Genomic DNA, 24,013 nt, shown 5'->3' with positions numbered 1-24,013 from the left:
TTTCTAGACTTTTTCCAATAAATATACAGAATTGTTCTGCTTTATAGGACAAGTAATGCTACTAACACAATTGCTACAAATCTTTAAAGTTACAATTAACCTTGACTATTTGACCTGTTGCCAATTTGCCAAACCTGTTTAGGACCAATAATTGGTTAATGTGTTCAAAGATGGATGGTTACACAACTTATAAAATATCATATTAAGCACATGCCTTGCCCAGTGGTTGTTAATCTCTATTTTTAATCAAATGGGTTAACCTATACTAAATTTGTCATACTCATGAACTGGTACATATTACTTCTCGATTATGTTTTGGTGGAGTCCTGGAAATACATGTAATTATATAAATGTAAATTATAATCTTCAAGGGATTCCCACATGAAAATAAACTATGATAACTACTAATATTAAAATAGCACAATATATCCCATAATGTCATATTTTAAAAAGGTTTTAATCTGATCCTGCCCGAGGAAAGATTTAACTTCTGCATGTAAATTCAAAATTAAATTCTATTCTATTTAGTGCTGCCAAATCACAGTATAAAAGGCAATTTGTAGGCAGTCCACTGTTGCTTATCTTTAGATAATATTGTGCCAGAGCTTTTTGTTAGTGGAACAAAGCGAATAAGGGTCTTTTTCTGTAAATAACACACGAATTATTTACTAAAAGAAAAATGGAAATGCCAGGCAGCCTCAAAGAGACCTAGTGCTCTAAACTAGGTAACTGTTTAAAACTACCCGTGCTTTCCCTTCATCAACCTTTCTAGGTTTTTCATCCCGTTACCAAAATTGGAGTCGATTTGCATCGACTCCAATTACTCTTTAAGCCTTCATTAATGCACCAGCAGAGGTGCGGTAGACAAGCCCTGATGAGTAGAGAGTTGTGATTGGCCAAAATATCGGACCTCGTGTATTTCCTTTCCCCTGATTGGAGGACTTTCGCAGCCTGTTGTTTGATTTTGGGTTTTTCCGTTGAGAGCGGCGGCGGCGGCGGCGGCGGCGTCTGGCGGCGTGAACGGCAGAGTTAGCGGCGCGTAGAGGAGAAGCACAAACTTCTGGTTCCGAATGGGACCGAGAAGGGTGTGTGTTTGCACGGGTTTGCACGGCGTTCTGGTAGGCTAAGGGGGTGGGGGGAATAGTGTAAGCTTCTGGCTGCTTTCGTCCTTTTTGGCGTTAAGCCAGAAGTGTCCCGTTCAAGAAAGACCCGGACTCTCCACCAAGTAAACCTCCAGGCTATACGCGCTTCGTTTTTTTTTTATTTCCAGTTTTTATCTTATTAAGGAAGCCTGCATTTTAGTATGACGGTTTTGATGTGGGGTTTGAGCTGGCGGAGTATGGGAGTCAAGGTTCCTTTTTATCTGCGTAGTAACCTTCCCTCAATAGCCAAACTCACGAAAGTGTTGGATAAAACTGCAAATTATCACTTTTCAGATAACCCCAGGGAATCTTCCATTACTTGTTGGACTTAAAACTTCCTTGAAGCCCCCCTACCTCACTCTTGCTTATCTTGAGTATAACTGCCTTTTTTTCCCCCCCAATAGCTACTACCGGCTTTGTTTACACTGCATTGGACAACCATGCTTTGGCATGTGAGACAAGCCTTTTCCACACTATTAGCTTATGTGGTAAGAGCCCAGAAAATTAGGCTGAGAAACCATAGTTCAATACAGGTTATAGTGTTACCTAAGCATAGCCATTGTCGGTTTATTGCTTCCCCCTCTCCCCCCAAAAAGCAAATCCTTTAACATTGTTTGCTCTCCAGTACTATTACTGATATCTTGCTAGTTTGAATGGAACAGAAGATGATTAGGTCCTCTGTTTAGGGAAATTACACGCATATGTGTTCTTAAAGGTTAGGAAACTGTATTTGATAGGATTTAAATATAAAGTGGACTCTTACATTGTGAAATGGTGAATTCTACAGGACTTAGGGAATAACTTACTTTGCAGTTCTTAATTTTCAAAAGCACAAGAGATGAGGCTAAACTTTGCAAAGAATGGATGTGCACTTTATTTTTATTTTATTTAATCAAACATGTAAAAGCTTAACAGGTATACGTATAAACATAAATATGAACACAGTAAATGGGTACAAATAAATGGAGACAGGAGGACAAGGACTGTAGGCACGCTGATGCACTTATGCACGCCCCTTATGCAGAAACAAACTCCTCTGTGCTTATAGTAGAAAGTAGGGATTGCTTCCTACAAAGACTTGATACACCAACATATAAAAGCACTGTGCTCCAATTATCCTCCATTTTATTTTCTAAGAATGTCTCCAAGATCTATGTAGGTTTCAAGCTCATTGTTAAAACTGGTTAGGTTGCAACATATTAGTTTATCACTCTTAAAAGAACCTGAAGAGAATGCAATTTGTGGAGTAAGACACCTGCATAGGATAAGCACCAAGGAATATGCTGGGGACACTCTTAACTTTGTAAATGCTGTCTTGGAGGCCCAGAGATAGAACAATATTTGCACATGGTTATTAACATGGGCTAGTGAGAATTTCTGTTTAATTTGAGTAAGATTGAATTTGTCTATAGTTTGTCTAATTTTATGGTGAATGATGTGCACAGTGAAACCATATGTTACAATATATGAAGTTTCTTGTGAGTATATATTTGGAATTTATTGTGTTTTTGAAAAGCTGTATTGATGAAGAATTGGCTTTATATATTCCAGACCTGAAATTATGCATTTAAAAGTGGGCTAAATAAATCTGCCAGAAACCATTATGTGGATTATGGGAAGTTGGTGGGAATGTGTGTTGAATAATTGAGGTTCAGTGGAGGATTAACGAAGCTGAAAAGAGGAACTAAATTTAATTGGAATACAAACAAAACTTTTCCATACAATTTGAATAGTAAATATGAATTGAACTTCACTTGCATGAGTGAAGTTCTTAAAATATAGTAAAGATTTCAGTGGATTGTTTTAAGGATTGGAACATTTTAATAAAGTTAAAAGTTAATGGAAGAGCTGCAATAATACAAACATTGTCATATCCATATTGTTTCAATTGTTGCTTAACTACAAGTAAGCCACAATTGATTCTGTCCACAAAAGACTTTCATTCATAAACCATGGCTTTCAAACCACAATACTTCATAGAACATGCTAAAACAAACCAAAGAAACCACATAGCTGCACTATATGAACCATAGTTCTACAGCAGGTGTTACAAATAAACCTAAAGTAACTTAAATGACCAGTTTTTTGAGCTGTTATCAGAGCTGAATTGGACTAATCTTATTTTGAATCTACAGTATTCCATGAGCTACTCCATTTTTATTGAGTTGGATTACACCTGCCGCTGGTATAAGTCCTCTCCTTAAGTTCTTTATTACGGAATAGACTAGTGGGACAGATTGTGAAAAAGGTCTAAGAAATGTTTTTGTTTTCATATTTTTTTGGATAAAAGCCAAATAGTGAGAGATGTTTTATGGCTCAGTAATTCAATATATTAAATGCTTTGCAGATGGTGAGAATTTGCGCCATGGCTGCTTCTCCAAGAACACCTTCCAAAAAGTAAGTCAAACAATTAGGTGCTGATTTCAAATGTCTTTGTTGTTTTCCTCATCATTTATCTCAAGAGTAAGAATCTTGCAAAGCATGATTCATAGACCTCCCAGCATCCCATTTTTAGTTTCCAAAGCAACATACTTCGGAATAGGCAAAAATGAAATTTTGGGCCTTTGTTGGAGTTTATGGATTCGTTGCTTTAGGTGTGAGACCCTTTTCAAAGTCAGACCACTGTTTCTCTTTGGGTGCTTAAAATTGCATATAATATAATTAATAACATTGTTAATTAATAATACAATTAAAACAAAATACAATAAAATTTAATCCTGCCTATTGAAGAAATGTCATGATGTATTGAGTGTCCCTATAGACCCGTGATGGCGAACCTATGGCACATGTGCCAGAGGTAGCACCCAGAGCCCTCTTGGTGGACACGCGCCTCGGCCTCTGCTCTTCTGGATTTCTGTGCGCGCATGCACACCAGACAACGGGTCTGGCATGCATGCACACTGGCCAGCTGCTCTCTTCCAGGTCCAGCATGCATGCCAGCCAGCATGCGCACCAGAATCTGGAAGAGAGCAGCTGGCCAGTGTGCATGCATGCGACGGAACCCGAAAGAGCAGCTGGCGACAGTGCGCATGCACACCGTCTACGCTCTTCCAGGTCCTTGTGCTCCAAGCCCGCACACGCGCACTGCCGTTTCAGCACTCAGTGCCAAAAAGGTCACCCATCACTGGTATAGACCAAGGCCAGAAAGTTTCTCACACCAATAGAGCTTTTCGATCAGTGTAAGTAAAACCTACAACAACTACCTGGAGAAATGTTTTGAATACAGAGGTTTGTATTCTGTAAATAAACATCAGCTGTGCCTGGTAGTAACCAGCAATGGACTCATAAAAGTAAACAGTTTGCATTCTTTCATTAAGGTGCATAATTTACCTAATTTCTACCCTTTTCAAAATTGAACGAAAGTAAACGCTCTCAAAAGTCCTTATTTATCAGAACAATCCTAATCTGGATTGTAGGCAGGAATCCTGTCTCAGGGACCACTCCCAGCCTTGTAATACCTTGCCGCTCAGTGTCCCACATGTGTCTTAAGATCACAGGCAAGTTAAAAGCTTTTAGTAATGTGAACTCTTCTTTTGGCATTTAATAATGTTTTCCAGATCAAGCACTCCATGTGCTGCTTCCAAGGGTGCTATACTTCCATCACCTCACCAAGGTGATTCTACCCCTCTTCCTTCAATCAATGAACGTCTGGCCTACCTTCGTCCCTCTCGGGAGCTGCTGGAGTACTATCGAAAGAAGATTGCAGAATTTGATGACGAGCATGAAGAGCTGGTGAAACGGTTGGAGACATACAAAGCATCTTACGATGAACAGGTAAGAAAAAGGGAGTGCTAATCCACCAAGAGATGAGTGACCTGGAAAGCCACATAGGGAAACTTCAAAGCTGACTCCTTTGTCCTTTCCTGTAATGCAACCGTGGTACTTTTATGGCTTTGAATTTTCTGCCAAAGCCACACAGAAGGCATTTTCACTGAAAAGTGTTAAAAGAGAAATATGAATTATCTGGAAACTATAGTGTAGTGTTGCCAAACATTTTTGGCACCAAGTGCTAAAATGGGAGCAGGAAACCAGAAAAGCAGATGATCATCTGGTTTCCGGCACACTCATGCACACCGGCCACCTGCTCTTTTGGTTTCTGGCGCCCCTGCACTTTTGAACCCAGAAGAGCAACAGGCGACCGCTCACGTGCCCAGAGAGATGGCTCTGCGTGCCACTTCTGGCAGGTGTGCCATAGGTTTGCCATCACGGCTATAGCGATTATTCTGGCTCACAATAGTTCTGCTAGGTCTTAAGTAGAATTGTTCCATAGTTTCCTCCTCAAGTGTTTATATTGAAGAAGCCGAATGTAGATAAGTGAATAAATCAACCAATTTATAGTTTGAGAGTTTGATGCAATATGCTAAGAGAAAAGACAGTGGAAGTAAATAGAAAATAGGGCAAATATTAGAAGCATAGAGGAAAATAATTGTAATAGGGGTAAGAGAGGCCTGGACAGTTTGTTCAAAAGCTACTTGAATTTCCATCGACGTTTGAAGTCTAGAAGACTATTCTCAGGATACAGAAGAGATGGTAAGCATGGAGAAAACATTTGTTACAATTTGCAGAACTTGATTAAGCATCTTCTTGACATGCTAAATGCTAGCATTCTGTCAAGAAGTTGCCTTAGGTGTGAGATGGAATGTGGTCTTGAGAAAACGTGTACTCTACTTTTGTTTTAGCTGCCAGGGGATTGATAATATTTTTTCACTGCAGCACAAGTTACAATGGGAAATGCGTCAGCGAGAAGAAGAAATTGGAGAACTGCAGAAGGCTTTGAGTGACATGCAGGTGTTCCTTTTTCAAGAAAGAGAGCATGTGCTGCGCCTTTATGCTGAAAACGATCGACTGAAAATCAGGTTTGCGGCCTAGTATAGGATCAGTGTAGGATCCCAAATATACTATTATTCTCTTACCTAAAACTTTGTCTTTATGGATTGGATAGAAATGTTGAAAAATACATGCAATTGAGTGAGAAGTGTCTCTTTTGTTCAAGTTAATAGATTATTAATCAAAAATTTCCAACCAAAAAAAGGCCAGGGAATCCATTTCATAAAAATGATTTCCAAGAAATTGTATCAGATTCTCCAAATTCTTTCTTGCCTTTGTGTTTGAACACAAAAAAAACTCCAATAACCTCATTCATATATGAACAGTTCATATTTATCAACTTTACACTGTTGCAAATCAAGCACAGAGGACTTCTTCCATTGTTGTAGAATGTTAGTTTTTGCAATCCCATGATAGCAATTTCAGAACTACCATTTCAGGACTGATACGGATCTCAGGAGTTATGCTGGAACATTTCTACTTACATGTATGTCTTAGTACTAAAATAGAACTTCCTCTTCCAAAGCATCACATAGGTATTTTTCCCAAAATAATTTAAGAGTCTGATTTTAAGCAGCCTCTACTTTATAAAATGATTTGCTAACATTGCCTCCTGGTGGCTAAAGATTCACTTTCACATTCTTAGTAATAAGATGCTACTCAAATTTCTATTTGTTCTTTCTGAAATAGAAGACATTTAGAGAAATAAAATCTTCAGCAGAGGAGAAGTTACATTTAAAACAAAAGAGTTTCCAACCATTAGCTTGCCATAAAGTTTTTGTGAAGACTTACGTGGTTAGATTCTACAAGAAAGAAAACTTCTAGAGTATGTAAAATAAAAAGGGTTGCTTTTCAGAGATTTAGGTGAACCTTGAAGTCAACAAAAAGTGCAGGATACATTAGCATTTAGGAACAGAAATTAATTGCTTTATTTTCAATGCACAGGGAATTAGATGACAGAAAGAAGATTCAACATCTTTTGGCTTTATTAGGAACAGATGAGGGTGAAATTACCTATTTTCACCAAGAACCCCCAAATAAGGTAAGGTCAATTAACCTCGATATTTTACTGCTCTTATTTTATTTTATAAAATGCATTACTGTTTACGGTGTATTAAAAAGATTTAAATAATTGTATAAAATGTAGCTGCAGCAGTGTTTTTTAAAAGGCAGCAAAATATATTCAAGGAACTGTAATATATTTTTGGAGTGAAAAGTACCATTTAGTTCTTGGAGAAAGAGCAGGATAATCACATGCATAAATTTTCAGGCAAAAGCTAATGGAAGTCAATAAATTAAAATTTTAATGAAATTGATGAATTTGGGCCTCATAGGCCTAAATCCAATACTTTCCCAAGTGACAATTCAGAAAGCTTTGTAAGTCAAAGTTGGTCAATCATATTCAAGTCAAGTTGTTAAAATTAAATAATTATATAGGTCAGTTTTCACAGGAATGACTTTTAATGATAGACAAGGTTTAGCTGTGTTACTTACAACATTACCTACACATGGTAAAGACAACACTGCTCACTTTAGTCATGATTTGATTAGTGTGTTACAAGTACAAGTAAATTCCAGTTTTGCCACAAGTTATTCTAAGCAAACTTGGATCTCTAATCTAGAGATTATACTGCAAGCCAGTATAATATTACCATTTTGGAAGTATATGCAGTCTACTGACACCAGTCAGAAACAAATCAGTTTGTTAAATGAGCCATGGTGGTGCAGTGGTTAGAGTGCCAGCCGTCTGCCTGCAATTTAGCAGTTCAAATCTCACCAGGCTCAAGGTTGACTCAGCTGTCCATCCTTCCAAACTCGGTAAAATGAGGACCTAGATTGTTGGGAGCGATAGGCTGACTCAGTAAAACCACTTAGGACTGTAAAGCGCTATATAAGTCTTAAGTGGTATTGCTATTGCATGTACTAGGAAACTGGTAAATGCTGACTGAAAGGTTTGGGGAGTGTAGTACAGCATTTTATTGGCAGAGAAATGAGCAGAAACCAGATTTTTTTTTCTTTTTCAATAGATCATTGAAAAATTAATTTCAAAAAAAGAAAGTTTATATTTGTTGATCAAGAGAAAAGACCTGATAAAGTGAATAGGCATGGGGTGTTTTACACAAATATGAAATGGGAGATTGGGTTGGTGAAAGTTTAAAAGCGGGTGCATGAAAGAAATAAAGCTTGTAAGGGAAAATCAAATTCATAGGTAGTAGCTTGACATTAAGCAGTGTAAAGCAAAGTTGTGTGGTGTCCCCCTGGTGGTTTAATGTATTAATACATTAATAAAAATATGTTTATAGTGATTTTAGACTTTTATCAATTGGAAACATAAATGTTCCTATCGCTCCAGATTATGCCGCCTTGTTAGTTGAGACCTGAAGGATTTGCAGTAAATTGTTAGATTACTTAACACATCAAAACCCATTGGAAAATTAAGTTATAAAAGACCAGTGTAGTTGTGATTAATGGGGAAAATTTACTAGAGCAAGTAGGTTAATTTGTGCATTTTGGTAAAAGAGGCAGGAAAATGTATGAAGAAATATTAAGATACAAGTATAACATTAATAGTTGAAACTGTACTACAAGATCTCTGTTATCTATATATTTTAATATTTCTTATAATTACTGTGTCTAATGTGTACATGAAATACTTTGATAGAATAAAAAATGAGCAATGTTTTGGTTATTATAGGTCACCATACCTGAACTACCTAACCCTACTAAAAGAGATTCCCAGGAAAGAAGTGACAAATATACTTCAATAATGGGTCAGTGGAAAAATAAAAATTACTTGGAGTAAACATTAGACAAATGGGGGGAGGGGAGATACACAAAAAAAGAATTTTCATCGCAAAGATAAGTATTTGGAGTCAGGCCTAGTAGAAGAGGAAACATCTCATATATTTCAGCAAGGTATTTTTGTGAAGCGGTATATAAGTCTAAGTGCTACTGCTGTCTACAGACTCCTCGCATCCTGGACATAAACTGTTGCAATTTCTCCCCTCAGGACGCAACCACAGGACATTGCAAGCAAAAACAACTAGGCACAGTCCCGTCCCCCGCCCCTATGCCATCATTCTGCTAAACACCTAATTCCCATAGCACTGTCTTAGGCCTAAAGAAATTTACCCATGTAGTAGGGCTGTATTTCTATTATCCCTTCTCATATTTCCTACTACTCCTGCTGGTATCTTTTGATTGATCACTTGTTGTTTGCATGTACACTGAGAGCTTATGCCCTGGAGACAAATTCCTTGTGTGTCCAATCATCCTTGGCCAATAAAAATATTCCTATTCCTGTTGCTGCATTGGGGAGATTTGTGACTCATTCTGTAAAAGATGTAGGTACTTCAGGCATTTGTCTTCCTACATTCTTGAAGTTGTTGCAATTCCCACCCTCCAGGCCTTCCGCAAAGCCCTTAAAACCTGGCTGTTCAGACAGGCCTGGGGCTAAGAACTATTGCCCCCCCCCCCCCGCCTCGAATTGGTATGACTGTTGTGTATTTTAAATTATGTATTGTTTCTGTGTCGTTTTAATTTTCTGTTTGTATCCCTCTTCCCTGGTTGAGTTGTGAGCCGCCCTGAGTCCCCTTCGGGGGGAAAAGGGCAGCATATAAATAAAATCAACATTCAACATTCCCCCCCTCTTTTGAACACTATGTTAGTATATCTCAGTTTTCAGGATGCCTCCTTCCACTGGAAAGTAGGAAGGAGAAAGTAGAAAAAGAGAAATAGAAATAATTGGGGAAATTATTTCTCTATAGCAGATGAAGATAATGGTTTTTATCATAGGGAAGAACTATCCTGGGTTTATATTCTGATGGGGTTTTTTTTCTCTTCTTTTATCCTGCAACTTTAAGAAAGAGGTTCTTCCCCCTATTTCAGGCATTTAATTATTTCTTTTGGAGCAGGGGCAAGGAGAAGCCTCTTTTTCAGTGCATAGAAAAAGAATGTTCATAGTAAGCATGGATCCATTCTGTTAACTAGTGTGGCCTTAAAACATTACCTCAAAGAAAAACCTTTCAGATTAATAAAATAAATGGGATAACATCTTGTCACTTATTTTCTTTTGTAGGTTTTAAAAACAAAGGAGAGAAGGCTGAGAGTGCAAATAGATATCAAAGAGACAACCAAACACTCCTACTACAGGTAATTTGGTAGGACTACATGAAAAACTGTAGAATCACCAGGTTGGCCTGGATTTCAGTGCATCAAATCAAACTCTGGATCAGTTCTTCTAATAAGGTGTTAAAGAATGCATATATGATAATGAACATGGTGATATTTCATGGTGATATATTACTGACATTCCACCCCTCTTGCATTGGAATCCTGACTGGACCCTGGTTAAACAGGACGTAGTGAAGGTGATTTTCATCTAGCCAGGTTTTGGTAATGGATGCCAGTCTTCCCTCTAATCCACCATTTCTTGGTGTACAAGTTGAATCTATTCTAGGCAGATCTGATAGTAAGGGCATTAATCTGTTCCATTTCAGGTGTGTCTCCCCTGAGAAAAGTGGGGGGAAGGAGAAAGTGATAAGAGACTACCAAAAGAGCATTAAGAAGGGACCGTTTCCTTAGGCACCGAGGCTGACTTTACTTCAGGCATGAACAAAGGATTGCAAAAGAGGCCGCACTAGAGACAGTGTTGTCAAGGAGAGAAGCAGAACAAGCTGAAATTAGACTAGCCGTTCACCACAATGGAACCATTAGCAACCATTCTTCCCACTCAAAAAGCATGCAGTGAACATGACAAAATGTGAGCTGGGGGGGAAAAATAGCACAAGAATTGAATGTAGATCTGTTAATAGAACGTATATATGAAACTCAACGGTTGCTGGGATGCTGCCTCGGTTTTGCAATTGGAAGTTTTAAGAGATCTGCGGCCTTGAATGGCTCACTGGGGAAACTTCCAGATCTGGTATCCATCAAGAGAAGTCTGACAAGTTAGCCCCAAGAGTTCTGACTTTTTCCTTTGGCTGACAGAAAGGAAGAAGGATTGATGACTCAGGAGTCATTTCTATACAGTTCTCATCCTGGTGATACGTCACTCATCAGAATTCAGCTGTGCAGATGTATGTTCCCCGCACCCTTATACACTAATCGGCTATCTGATCAGGTCACCCGGGGTTCACCTTAACATCATTTTATTCCCTAAAGTTACTACATGATCACAATCATTGAAGGGGTTTTGAAGGGACCCCACTTCTTTTCCGGGTGGGGCTCCTAGTACAATGTAACCCAGCAGGTTTGCAGTCTTTATTACAAGAGTGAGTTGTTGTCTGCTATGTTTTCCCCTTATTCTTGTTCAAAATAATGCGGCTCTGCAAATATTGAGAGAGGTGAAAGGAGTGCAGTTGGGAGAAGGGGAAGCAACTCTGGGAATGTATGGTCTAAAGCAGTGTTTCTCAACCTTGGCTACTTGAAGATGTCGACTTCAACTCCCAGAAATCCCCAGCCAGCAAATGCTGGCTGGGGAATTCTGGGAGTTGAAGTCCAGACATCTTCAAGTGGCCAAGGTTGAGAAACACTGGTCTAAAGAAAGAGCATGTGATTAATGGCAGATAACACTTTCAGTAATCACTTTATCTTTCACATTCAGTGGTTGGAAAAACAACTGTGATGCTTTTTTTTAAAAAAAATACATAATGCTCCCTCCTCATAATCTTTCCAGTAACAATGGGTTGAACTTTGAGAGTCCAAATCACGCAGCCTGTACCTATGGGAGAACTGGATCTTTCCTTTCTTCTAGACCAGGAGTGTCAAACTCGATTTCATTGAAGGTCGCATTAGGGTTGTGTTTTGACTTCAGGGAGCCGGGGTGGGCGTGGCCAGCTCAACGTCATGTGTCGGGGGCACCTGTGCTGGCCTGAGCTTTCTTCCAGCAAAAATGGAGCTCGGGAGAGCTGCACGCTGCCCTCCCAAGCTCCTTTTTCACTGCCAGAGGCACCGCGGGCCAATCCTTCACTGTTCCCAGGGCAGCCCTCCGGGTCAGATCTGGCCCATGGGCCTTGAGTGAGTTTGACATTCCTGTTCTAGTCCAACACCTTAGTTCACTACATCAAACTGCCTAAAACCTGCAAACAAGAGGACTGTTTTATTTGCAATCCAGCATATTCTTCGGATTTTTTTCTTTCTGGATTCAGGTGGAGTCTCTTCAGGCTCAACTAGAAGAACAGACCAAGCTGTCAAAAGAGCAGATGGAAGCCCTGCTAGAAGATCGACGCATCCGTATTGAAGAAGCTCAGGTGCAGCACCAGAGGGATCAGGAAAAGATCAAAGACATTACTGAAAGGTAGGTGCAAAAGACCAGTTGAGATCACATACCAAAAGGAATGATATGTTGGTTGTTGTAAAAGCATTTTATTCTGCCCTGGGCAAAATATCATTTTTTTAAAAACCTGATCTTTCTGATTTGAACCTCTGCTACAGTAATGTGTGGGATAGATTGTTTTGTAAGTGGTTACTTCTAGATAATGTTATTACTTGGGAAAGAGTCCATCGTAATAATTGTAATTGAGCCTAGCTGTTACATGGATAATTAGTTCCAAATTCAATCACCAAAATGATATTGGTTCTGTGATAAATCTTTGTCTAGCAATCCTGGAGAGCTGTAAATCAGGATAGAGAGTCTTAGAGGACTAGTCCAATTTGGGTTAGGATCCAGATCCATGTAGACTCAAATCCAGAATACACATAGTGACAAAGCAGCCATTCAGACATAAACTTAGGACATGCCAATATACTGCAGCTATTGCTTCCGCTTCCACACCCTGATTCATCCTCTTAGTGGAGTTAAAGTATAACTTGGCCAATAAATTGGTTACTAATTTATTGTAATCTGCCTCTCCGCAGGTACCATAAAACTCAAAGTTTGCTGTACGGGAGTACCAAAGATTTTCTGCAGATGAAGTTTAATGCACGAGCAAATGAAAAATCCTGGATGGCAGAGAAGGACACTCTGCTGAGGAAGATGGACAAATGTAGATGTGCACACAAGCCGAGCAGGGTTTATGGTAGTCCGGTCCACGATCACATCAATCAGAGTTATGACAGTTGTCAAAGCTGGCAGGTTGCTAGCCCAGCGAAGCAGGATACTAGCCTGGATGAATGGGGGAGTAGTCCTCGTCAGCAAAGTTTCACCAGGAGATCACCTCCCAGTGGGAAGGTTGAAGTTTTCAAGAAGAGAAGACCAAAAGTTGTCAGATGTGTTTTTCGAGCCGAGCAGAACGTTCACAAAGTATACGGAGCAGAGATTATGGTAACGGCTACTGTGTTGTACTAGGTTGTCTCTGAAGATTAGATACAATACAGATAATCCTTGATTTACAACAGTTCATTTAGTGATTGTTCAAAGTTGCAACGGCCCTGGAAAAAGTGACATGACCATTTTTCACACTTAAACCATTGCGGCATCCCCATGTCACATGATCAAAATTCAGATAATTGGCTATTGGTTCATATTTATGGCGGTTGCAATGTCCCAGGATCAAGTGATCCCCTTTTGTGACCTGACAAGCAAAGTCCGTCCAACAAGGCAGATTCACTCAACAGCCGTATTACTAACTTTAACAACCGCAACGATTCACTTAACAACTGTGGCAAGAATGGCCGTAAAATGGGGCAAAACTCACTTAGCAAATGTCCCATTTAGCAATGGAAATTTTGGGCTCAAATTTGTGGTCATAAGTCGAAGACTACCTGTACCGTACAACTTCCAACACTGATGCCATGGTGCATTGAAATGATGTCATAAAAATTTCTTGCCAGTCACTGTTTTCTCTTAGTTATTGATTGATGTGACCATTTCTGCTATTTCTTCCAGTTGCTTAAATTGCTCAAATAAGAATTTTTTTTTTCATCTCACCTCCAGGGATTAAGAGATCAGTTGAGCCAGGAGCAGAAATTAGCCAACATGTTTCGAGAACAGTGTGTTTCATTGGAAGAGCAGTTGTCTAAGGTTCGGGAGGAAGGAAATTTAGGCCAAGAAATGTTCAAGGTAAGTGGCTTTTGCTGCTCTGGGGGGCAACTTAGGTATGGTAGCTCCTTCCTCTATCTCAGTGTTTCCCAACCTTTGGCAACTTGAAGATGTCCGGACTTCAACTCCCAGAATTCCCCAGCCAGCAAATGCTGGCTGGGGAATTCTGGGAATTGAAGTCCAGACATCTTCAAGTTGCCAAGGTTGGGAAACACTGCTCTATCTTGCCATGAGAACTGCTGACAGATATCTGATGATTACACTATACTCTTTAATGTTTTGCTTCCACATTTGTAGCAACGGTCAGAAAAGATGGGAAAGCGTCTACAGCTAATGACCCGGCGCTATGAGGCACTGGAAAAAAGGCGTGCCATGGAGGTGGAAGGATTTAAAAATGACATCAAACAATTCCAACATAAGCTGCAGGACGTGGAGAAGCAACTCTTCAAGGTAGCAAAGGTTAAAATAACCATCAATGCCTCTGAAATAATGCGTTGAGGCCAAATTTCCAAAGTTCAGAAATAATTAGCAGAATCTATTTTCAGTGAAGTGTGATTTTCACCAAGAGCCAGGGTGATGTGATGACTAGAGACTGGATTAGGAAGAAGAAAGTTCTAGTCCTTCCATCATGGGAGCGTGTTTTATCCTCAGTGTGCTGATAACCAGTTATAAACTTCACCCTTGGGTCAGCCAGGCAATGCCATGTGGGTTCTGACCCCATTGTCTTGAGTTGTGAGGAACTGGATCAGAAGAAACAAGCCATGACACAACCATAACATGATGCAGTGGGTCTGATCTTTATCCCCCCCCCCCCCCCAAATCTGATGAGGTACCAATTTGATTCTTGCCAAGATAGAACTATCCCACACAGATCTTATGCTAAACTGGACTTAGGGTCCAGTTGGGGGGAGGGTTCGTGATTGTGCAGATTCATCTTTTACACCAGTTATGCCATTCCTGGACCAAGAGGCCTTGCTCACATGCTCTGGGCATTGCCTGTTTGGATTATGGTAACATTTTCTACGTGGGGCTACCCTTGAAGACCATCTAAAATGTACAACTGGCCAAAATACAGCTGGCAATGCACTCCTGGGCACCTTCTAGTTTGTATTACACAATTGCTGTGAACTACACGGGATACCATTATTGTTTTGATCAAGGTGCTGATTATCACCTTGAAAGTTGTATATGGTATAACACAAAGTTATTTGTGGGACTGCTCTCTGAGGATATCTACCCAAGGTTACACTAGGCTAGATAGGAAGGGCTCATTCCCCTTTCCTTCCCTTAAATGTCATCTGGTGAGACCTAGGAAGTGTGCTTTCTCTGTACCAACCCCTGACCTTTGCAACATCCTCCCCATATCTCACAAGCCTTTACCTATTAGCCTTCCAGGTGACCTTAAAATGCTGGTTCTTTCTCCTAAACATTGAGTGACTGGACCCCATTAATAGTTAAAATGTTGATGTCTGAAAGAGTGTTTTTTTTGTGGGGGTGTTCCTAGGAACTATCTTTTGATGGTGGTTCCATTATTTCTGGTTCCATTTTTACTGGTGTTTTTGTGAGCCGCCCAAAATTATTGTACTTGAGATGAGCAACCATATATGTCCTTCCAGTCAGTTAGTCAATAAAATCTACTGAAAACTTTCTATATTCCTTTTCCAAAATCAAATTGTTCTTTCTTTGAAATTGCTCTTCTTTCTAGGTGGTGATGAATGTGGGACCCGACCAAGATCTTGCAATTCTGCATGAAGTTCGCCGAGGAAATAAGAGAACCAAAAAGCTACAAGGAGAACTTAAAAGCTTAAAGTCAAAGATATATGGGCTGGAGAATGACCTACGAGATTATTGATAATGATATGTCGGTCAGAATGAGCGGTGTTGATAAGGACCTTTTGCTGCAACAAACTTTTTTTCTTTTTTTTTTCTTTTTTTTAGTTACAAATGTGTAGCTTCACTGAGTATAACATACACTTTACATTCCAGGACAGAAGAAAAACAATTGAAACTTGTGTGAGACTTGAAAAGAAATTCCTTTCGCCTTTTTGATGCATACTTAGATTTGATCTCTGTAGTGTTGATTTATACAGAGAACCAGGCCGGGGATATTTGGTGATTTCTTTTGCAGTGCCTAGAAGAGATGTGATCTACAAGAACTTTTTCACTGCCTAAGAATGATACATTATGCAGGGATCCCAAGAAAAAAGCTAGGCGGGCTGGTATCTTCTGTATCTTAGTTTTATGATGGAGAAGAAAGGGATTTCTAAATGACTCAAACTGGACAGCATAGAAGGGTTGATACCAATATATAGAGAGAAGTGGATCTCTTACAGAGAACCATCAGGCTGTTATACTATTTTTGAAATCAAAATCAGTTCTTGGAATAAGTGCTCTCCAGAGTTCTCTACAGATTTGTAGCCTACTGTAAAGAGAAGCATAGATCAAGAGGAACTCTATTCATAAGTGACAGGGCTTCAATCTCAAACACAATCTATCACCCAGGATATAAAGTGTGTGTGTAGGGTTGCAGGTTGCACAAAAAAGAGTCAGACCCATTGAGCTGAAACTTGTATCTGAATAAAATGGCATAGGATTTAGTTATAACACAGATACTTTCTAGCCTGGGTCATTCTTTATGTTTTCATGAGTATAATTTTTCTTTTGCAGAAATCTTTCTGAAACCCAGAAAAGAATTATGATGCATCTATTGTTTATGCTCTGGTGTAGAACAATAAAACTTAACATTATAGCATTGTCTTGATTTTTTTTTGGGGGGGGGGGGGAGGCGATCATTAACAATTACAGAGATTTAATTGTAAACTAATGTACTGCATTTAGGCTATTAATAGGCCATTTAATATTAGTTAATTTCCACATAACTTAAAAAGCTTTGGAACATTTTAAGATAATTGTATCAGTCTACTTTGTTAACTTTGTGGAAGGTACAACTATCTTCAACATTCCCAATTATGCTTTCTCTGTATACATACTATGTGCATACATGTATGTGTGTATATATGTATATATGTAAACATTTAATGTAAACATTTAACTTCAAACTTACTGCCTGCGGGCAAGATGCATCACACACTGGTCATCCACGCCCGGTTTAGTGAAGGAAAAAAGTCACGATACCTCACATGACACTTGGGGTTTCACACCACTGTTCTAGTCATCAGAGTAAAAAATAGTAATCCAAAGAAATTAAGGCACAAGATAAATAAATATAGCTAAATCTCTTTCATTCCAGCATTCATATTTCTCCATATTTCTGTCATTTTATCCACTATAGATGCCTCTCCCTACTTCTTCATTGCCTTTTATTCTTAACCTTGGGTTAGGGATCCGTCTCCAAACCCCTCTCCAGATGCAAGTTCAGAGAAAGAGACAGATTAGCAGAGTTGGAAGGGACCTTTGAGGTCAAGTAGTCCAACCCCCTGCCCAAGCAGGAGACCCTACATACACCATTTCTGACAGCAGAAAGCTGTCAGGGATGAAATTCCCACAACTTCTAAAGGCAATTTCTCTTCCATGGGTTGATTGTTCTCACTGTCAGAAAAAAACTCTAGGCTGAATCTCATTCAGTTTCCATCCATTATCTTGTGGCCAAACCAGTAGATTAAACAGAGCTTCACTTAGTGTCCTGGGTCACGCATGTGAAGATGAGGTTCCATGTCACCCTGAATCAGAAAGGACTCAGCCAATTGTGATGTACTCTTAATTCGCTGTGCAGATCCAGTTCTCCATCCTGTATTTTGAGGGCTTGTGCTATGCTTGAAAAAATGCAACTCAGGGAAAAGATGGTTTTATGAGGATTGTGCTGATCACGGCAGAGCTGTCTTAAGTTTTGGGAATGTTCCCACAGGACTGGAGACTTGCATGTTTCCTTGGCTCACCCTTAGAGCACTGTTGGAAGATTCCTTGCTGAAGCCACTCTCCATGCAAAGCAGGGTAGATAAAAATTATGATTTTAAAAAAAAATGGGATTTTTTTAGATTTAAATTGGATTTTTAAAAAATTTAAATTGGTTTTTTTTTATTTTTATCAAATTTATTTTAATAAAATGATCTTGGAGTAAAAGTCTTATCTAAACATAGTTTTCCATTTAAGATGCATTAATAATTTAGTTCAGTGATGGTGAACCTTTTGCACCTCAGGTGCCGAAAGCATGCATGCGCTACCGCACGCTCTCGTGCGCCCACTCCCATAATTTAATGTCCCCTGTGCCATTGCCCCTGCGCATGTGCACGTGACACACACACCGCTGCCCCACACATTCATGCATGGCTTTCTTGGAGCCTGGCGAGGGCAAAAATGCCCCCGTCCCCTCCAGAGGTTCTCCGGAAGATGGAAGCAGCCCATTTTCTGACTTGCGGTGGGCCTGGTAGGTCTGTTTTTCGCCCTCCCCAGGCTCCATAGGCTTTCTAGAAGCCTGGGGAGGCCCAAAAAACAGACGAAAATCAGGGCCGAAAATCAGCTGGCCAGCACACACATGTGTGCTGGAGCTGACAGGGCAACTCCTTCCGTGCTTCAGAAATGGCTCCATGTGCCATCTGTGGCACACGTGCCATAGGTTCACCATCACGGATTTAGTTTATAAGAGAGTGAGTTAGAGGAAAGCACAGAGCCAAGTGTTGAGTTGGGAGAGTGTTTGGAACAGCCTCAGCTTGGACAATCGGAGAAGCAACAGGCCGAGTGTGAATGAGGCAAGCCACAGCCACAGCCAATAGGCCTGGCAGGACAGAGCAGCTCCTGCCCATTAGCAATGAGGACACAATGGACTCCACCCTTCCTGATCCAAGGACACAGCAGAGCAAAAAGGAGACAGGCACAAATGCCAGTGAGCTAGACTACTCATGAGGAGGCAACTTTGCTTAATGGTATTTTTTAGATGCATCCCTTGCCCACCCTGAAATTGCAAACCACTTCAAGAAAACCAAATCCACGTTTAACATTTCTCCAGATATATTTTGTACATGTCAGCCTTGCCATTTTTCAGTAGACCCACAGTAATTATGTATTCCCTCTCATCTATTTTTTTTTCCCCTAAACACTAAACTGAATTTCTATTTATTTTTCACCCGTATTCTCATAGAAATGCCTATTTGGTTTTCCACATTTCAATTTCATCTCCAAACTTTTCATCACTTCCATTTTTAATTGATATTCATTCTGCCAGAGATTCCTTTCATGAAAAGATTTTATTTTGGTTCTATCAAAATAGCTTTGTATTGTTAGTGCAATTTACAATTGTTCTTTGCTTTCTATACATATTGTACACTTCCCTTATCATTTTTGGAACAGTCATCCTCTTGTACTGTATATTTTCTCTCAAAAGCTTTTTTTCAACTTATCATTTTGCCCGGTATCCTTAATGGGAATTGACATACGTGGTAATCTACATTCAATGTTCACACTTTAAATGTATGGAAATGCTTTCATCTTGAGGGACTACATTACACATAGTTATTGATGTAGGATCACAGTTAAAATCATAATTTCTGCCATTAGTCACAGCAGTTGTAAAGTGAATCCTCACGTAACTGGACCCAATTTCATGACCATTTTCACTGTGGTCGTTAAGTGAATCCAGCTTCCCCAGTTGAAGCTGCTTGTTGGAAACTCGCTAGGAAAGTTGCAAAGTTACAAATTGTGACCATATAACCAATGTGGTGGCCAGGCAACCAAATTGCTATCCAATAACCATTAAGTGCAATGACTGGGTTATAAACTGGGTTTTTCTGAGGCTAGTGCAGAAGTGTCAAACTCAATTTCATTTGGGTTGTGTTTGATCTCAGGGGGCCAGGGTGGGCGTGGCCATCTCCACCGCTCGTGTTGGGGGTGTCTGAGGTGGCACGAGCGCTCTGTCAGCGAAAATGGCTCCCGAGCTCCGTTTTCGGCTGCAACTCCCTCCTGAAACCCTCTCCAAGCGAAAATGGAACTCGGGACGTGCACGGCCCTTGCAAGCTCCGTTTTTTCTGGCAGTGACACCACGGGTCGCTCCTTCACTGTTTCCAGGGTGGCCCCGTGGGTCAGATCTAAGCACCCTGCTGGCCAAATCTGGCCCGTGGGCCTTGAGTTTGACACCCCTGGGCTAGTGTAACTGAACTATCATTAAATGAATGGTCAAACATTGACGATTTATACAATTCCCTCTTGCTTTGGAGTAGAAGGCTGCTTATGCCTTGATTCTTAATCTGTTTATTTCAAAGAGCTGCTGAATGTAGGGCCAATCTGCTTCTCTATGTAAAATTATCCCTACAATCAGTACGGACAGCTATTCTCTTAATAATTTGTTTTGTTTTATTCCAATCACTAACTCAGTGATTAGAGTATGCAGGAAGCTGACAAAGCAAAAATGCGATTAAACAACCTATATTTGTGTTTTGCCCTTGGAAAACTCCTAGATCAAATCTAATGTGGATGAAGTTGATAGTTTTGCTTACACTATAAATATAATTGTAGATGTATTACATACTTTGTCTGTACTGGCAATATAACTTCTGGATCATATTCTAAGCAGGCTTCTGTTGGTTTAACTATTATATGCAGCAGGTATAACAGAAGAGGTATATTTCCATTGTACCTTACATCCTGAACTATAGTTCAGATTTTCCAATACTTTACGAAATTAAAATTGTCAACTTTCTTATTAAAATAGCCTGTGTAATGTCAGTTAATATAGTTTGCAACATAACCTTTTGAGGGGGAAAGTATCCAGTCTAACTGACAAATTATAAGAGCCTTGGTGGCGCAGAGCACAGTACTGCAGGCTACTTCTGCTGACTGCAATTTAGGAGTTCAAATCCCACTAGGCTCAAGGTTGACTCATCCTTCCATCCTTCCAAGGTGGGTAAAATGAGGAGCCACATTGTTGGGGGCAATAGGCTGTCTCCGTAAACTGCCTAGAGAGGGCTGTAAAAACACTGTAAAGCGGTATATAAATCTAAATACTATTGCTTGCTATAAGAATGGAGAAAATAATGCAAATACTGAGACTAAAGCAATGTTAGATTGAAAATTTTTGAAATGAATATCAAAAGTTCAAATATACATATAAGCGTTGCATTGATACGTAGCATGTTGGAATGTTTAGTATAGTCCCAGGATATTTGAAAAACCACAGTGTCTCACCCTAAAATCAAAATAAGAACTATTAATTACAGATAGTCATAAGTGGTGATGTGATCAGAATGGAGATGTTTGGCAACTGGCATGTATTTAGGATGGTGGCAGTGCCCAGGGTCATGCGATCCCCTTTTGTGACTTTCTGAAAAGCAAAATCAATGGGGAAGTCAGAGCCACTTAACAACCATGTTACTAATTTAACAACTGCAGCGATTCACTTAACAAAGTGACAAGAAAGATTGCAAATAGAGCAAAACTCAGTTCACAACTGTCTTGCTTAGCAACATAAAATTTGATTTTAGTTGTGGTCATTAAGTTGAGGACTACCTGTATGTGCCATCAAGTAAATAATGTATGTCTCTTAATGATCACATATAGAAAGTAAGTAGTATAAGAAAGTATTCAGACCCTCTTCACTTTTATCAATTTTGTTACGCTGATTCTACAGTTGTTCTCTCCCACCCACCCACCCGCATTAATCTACATTCAGTACCCCATAATGCCAAAGTGAAAACCAAATTTTAGAAATATCTCTAAATTTATTAAAAAGAAAAAAACTTGAAATATCACATCGGCATAAGTATTCAGACCCTTTGCAACAACACTTGAGATTTAGCTCTGGTGCTTCCCATTTCTCTTGATTATGGTTGGTGACATGTTTCGGCACCCTGAATGGAGTTGACCTGTGCTAAATTAAATCGATTGGACGTGATTTGGAAAGGCGCATACCTCTCTCTATAAGGTGTCACAGCTGAAAATGCATACTGTACAGTGATGGGATTCACAAAATTTTGCTACCCGTTCTGCGGGCGTGGCTTGGTGGGTGTGGCTTGGTAAGCATGGCAGGGGAAGAATACTGCAAGATCCCCATTCAGTCCCCACTCCAGGGGAAGGTTACTGCAAAATCTCCATGTCCTCCCGATCAGCTGGGACTCGGGAGGCAGAGAACAGTTGGGGGTGGAGCCAGTCAGAGGTGGTATTTACCGGTTCTCCAAACTACTCAAAATTTCTGCTACCGGTTCTCCAGAACTGGTCAGAACCTGCTGAATACCACCTCTGGTACTGTAGCATAGCAAAATTGATGAGGTCAAAGAAACTAAATCCTATTAGAAGGGAAAGCTTGATGAGATTATTTTAAAATAGAAGGCAAATTGATTCTTGTGTAAAGTATATGTGGAATGATCCATGCTGCTTAATTCTTATTAGAAGGGAAAGTTTGGTGAGATTATTTTGAGCTAGATTGTATACCGATGTCTGCATAAATTTGTATAAATTTTTATTTGAATATAAGGTTAGCTTGATGAGAGTATTTTAAGATAGAATGCAAATTGATTCTTGTGTAAAGTATTATTTGAATATGTGGAATGATTCACGCTGCTTAAATCTTACTAGAAGGGAAAGCTTGGTGAGATTATTTTGAGCTAGATTGTAAACTGATGTCTGCACAAATTTGTATAAATTTTTATTTGAAAATAAGGTTAAGGAAGATGAACTGGAGAGTCTACAGGAGGTTGGGGTAAATAACAAAGAAGCAAGAGACGAGAATAGAATACATATAGAATGATTTATACTGTCTAAACATAAATAAAGATGGGGGGCTGAGCTTAATACAAAGAGTTCTTTTTTTTCTTTTTTTTCTTTTTTTCTTTTCTTTTCTTTTCCTTTTTATAATTTGTAATTTCTTTTTATCTATTTTTTTATATATATATTACTTTTATTTTGAATTCATACGATCATAAGATACTTTAGAAGGGGTTTAACAGAGGGCAGTGCCAGGTGTGGGCCCTGGGAAGTCGGGGGGACTAGGGATGGGGATTTACGGGGGGTGGGTGGGTGGGTGCTCATATAGTTTCAATAAGAAGAAGAATGCACTTGTATACGGTTGTTCTTTCTTTTTTTCTTTTCTTTCTTTATATTTTTTTTCCTTGGTTTATTTCATTTTTTTATTTTTTTATTTTTTATCATATTATAGCTCAATAAGAGTTGAATAAAGGAACACACCAAGGGGAGAGGTAGAGGGAAAGAAGAGGGAGGAGTAAGGAAGGAGTAAGGGGAATGTAAGGAGGGCGTAAGGGGAATGCTAGGAGGAAGGGGAGAAAGGAAGGTTTGAGGGGAAAGGGAAGTAGGGAAGGGGAGTGTTAGAGGGAGGAAAGGAAAGTTGGAGGGGAAAGATGGGGTGTATGGAGGATGGAAGTGTCAGGTGGGGTTGTGAATGATGATGAGTTGTGTTTTCTTTTTTATTTTATTTTATTTCTTTTCTTATAGCAAATATCCAGTATATAAGTGACTGTAAAATGGAATGTGAAAATGAATAAAATATATATTTTAAAAAAAAAAAAAATAAAAAAAAAAAAAATTCTGCTGCACTGAAGATTCCTAAGAGCACAGGGAGCTCCATCATTCTCAAATGGAAGATGTTCGGCGCAACTAGGACTCTTCCAAGAGCTGGCCACCCAATCAAGCTGAGCAATCGGTGGAGAAGGGCCTCAGTAAGAGAGGTGACCACGAAACCAATGGTCACTCAGAGTGAGCTCCAGAGATCCTGTGTGGAGATAGGACAGAGTTCCAGAAGAACAAACATGATTACAGCCCTCCACCGATCTGGGCTTTATGGCAGAGTGGCTAGATGGAAGCTTCTCCTCCATGAAAAAACACATGGAAGTCCACATAGTTTGTTCCTTACAGTCTGAGAGTCCTTTAGGTGTGTTTTTTGCAAACTCAAATTGGGCTTTCATGTGTATTTTTTGCAAACTCCAATTGGGCTTTGCAACGAGGAGAGACTTCCATCTAGCCCAGGGGTCCTCAAACTTTTTAAACAGGGGGCCAATTCACGGTCCCTCAGACTGTTGGGAGGGCCAGACTGGCTGGGTGGGCATGGCTAGCTGGTCATGTGACTGGGTGGGCATGGCCAATTTAGCAGTCCATTAAACAATGC

At 39.7% G+C, this 24,013-nt stretch overlaps 1 protein-coding gene across 2 annotated transcripts; it reads left to right on the top strand.

Annotated features, from left to right (window-relative positions):
• The first annotated feature begins 954 nt into the window (after positions 1 to 954).
• Positions 955 to 16,699, top strand: CCDC77 (coiled-coil domain containing 77). Of its 2 annotated transcripts, XM_032221990.1 has the most exons (13): positions 969 to 1,085; positions 1,547 to 1,630; positions 3,490 to 3,539; positions 4,700 to 4,916; positions 5,856 to 5,998; positions 6,915 to 7,011; positions 8,665 to 8,740; positions 10,048 to 10,121; positions 12,119 to 12,267; positions 12,828 to 13,233; positions 13,846 to 13,971; positions 14,248 to 14,400; positions 15,656 to 16,699. In XM_032221990.1, the coding sequence occupies exons 1-13, from the start codon at positions 1,071 to 1,073 to the stop codon at positions 15,800 to 15,802; spliced, it is 1,737 nt and encodes a 578-aa protein (XP_032077881.1). In that variant the 5' UTR covers positions 969 to 1,070; the 3' UTR covers positions 15,803 to 16,699. The 2 variants fall into 2 exon arrangements, with proteins under 2 accessions (XP_032077882.1, XP_032077881.1); XM_032221991.1 differs by lacking the exon at positions 1,547 to 1,630 and having other exon boundaries at positions 955 to 1,085.
• Positions 16,700 to 24,013: the final 7,314 nt, after the last annotated feature.

Source organism: Thamnophis elegans, chromosome 7 (genome assembly GCF_009769535.1).
Source record: "Thamnophis elegans isolate rThaEle1 chromosome 7, rThaEle1.pri, whole genome shotgun sequence".
Lineage (NCBI taxonomy): Eukaryota > Metazoa > Chordata > Lepidosauria > Squamata > Colubridae > Thamnophis > Thamnophis elegans.
The sequence above is the reverse complement of the archived record's forward strand: the minus strand, read 5'-3'. Positions and strand labels throughout refer to the sequence as shown.

Bases quoted from the DNA above. Each gene is read 5' to 3' on its own strand.
- CCDC77 (XM_032221990.1), top strand. The intron at 13,972-14,247 runs GTAAGTGGCTTT...CCACATTTGTAG, and splicing joins TAGGCCAAGAAATGTTCAAG to CAACGGTCAGAAAAGATGGG. The intron at 14,401-15,655 runs GTAGCAAAGGTT...TCTTCTTTCTAG, and splicing joins TGGAGAAGCAACTCTTCAAG to GTGGTGATGAATGTGGGACC.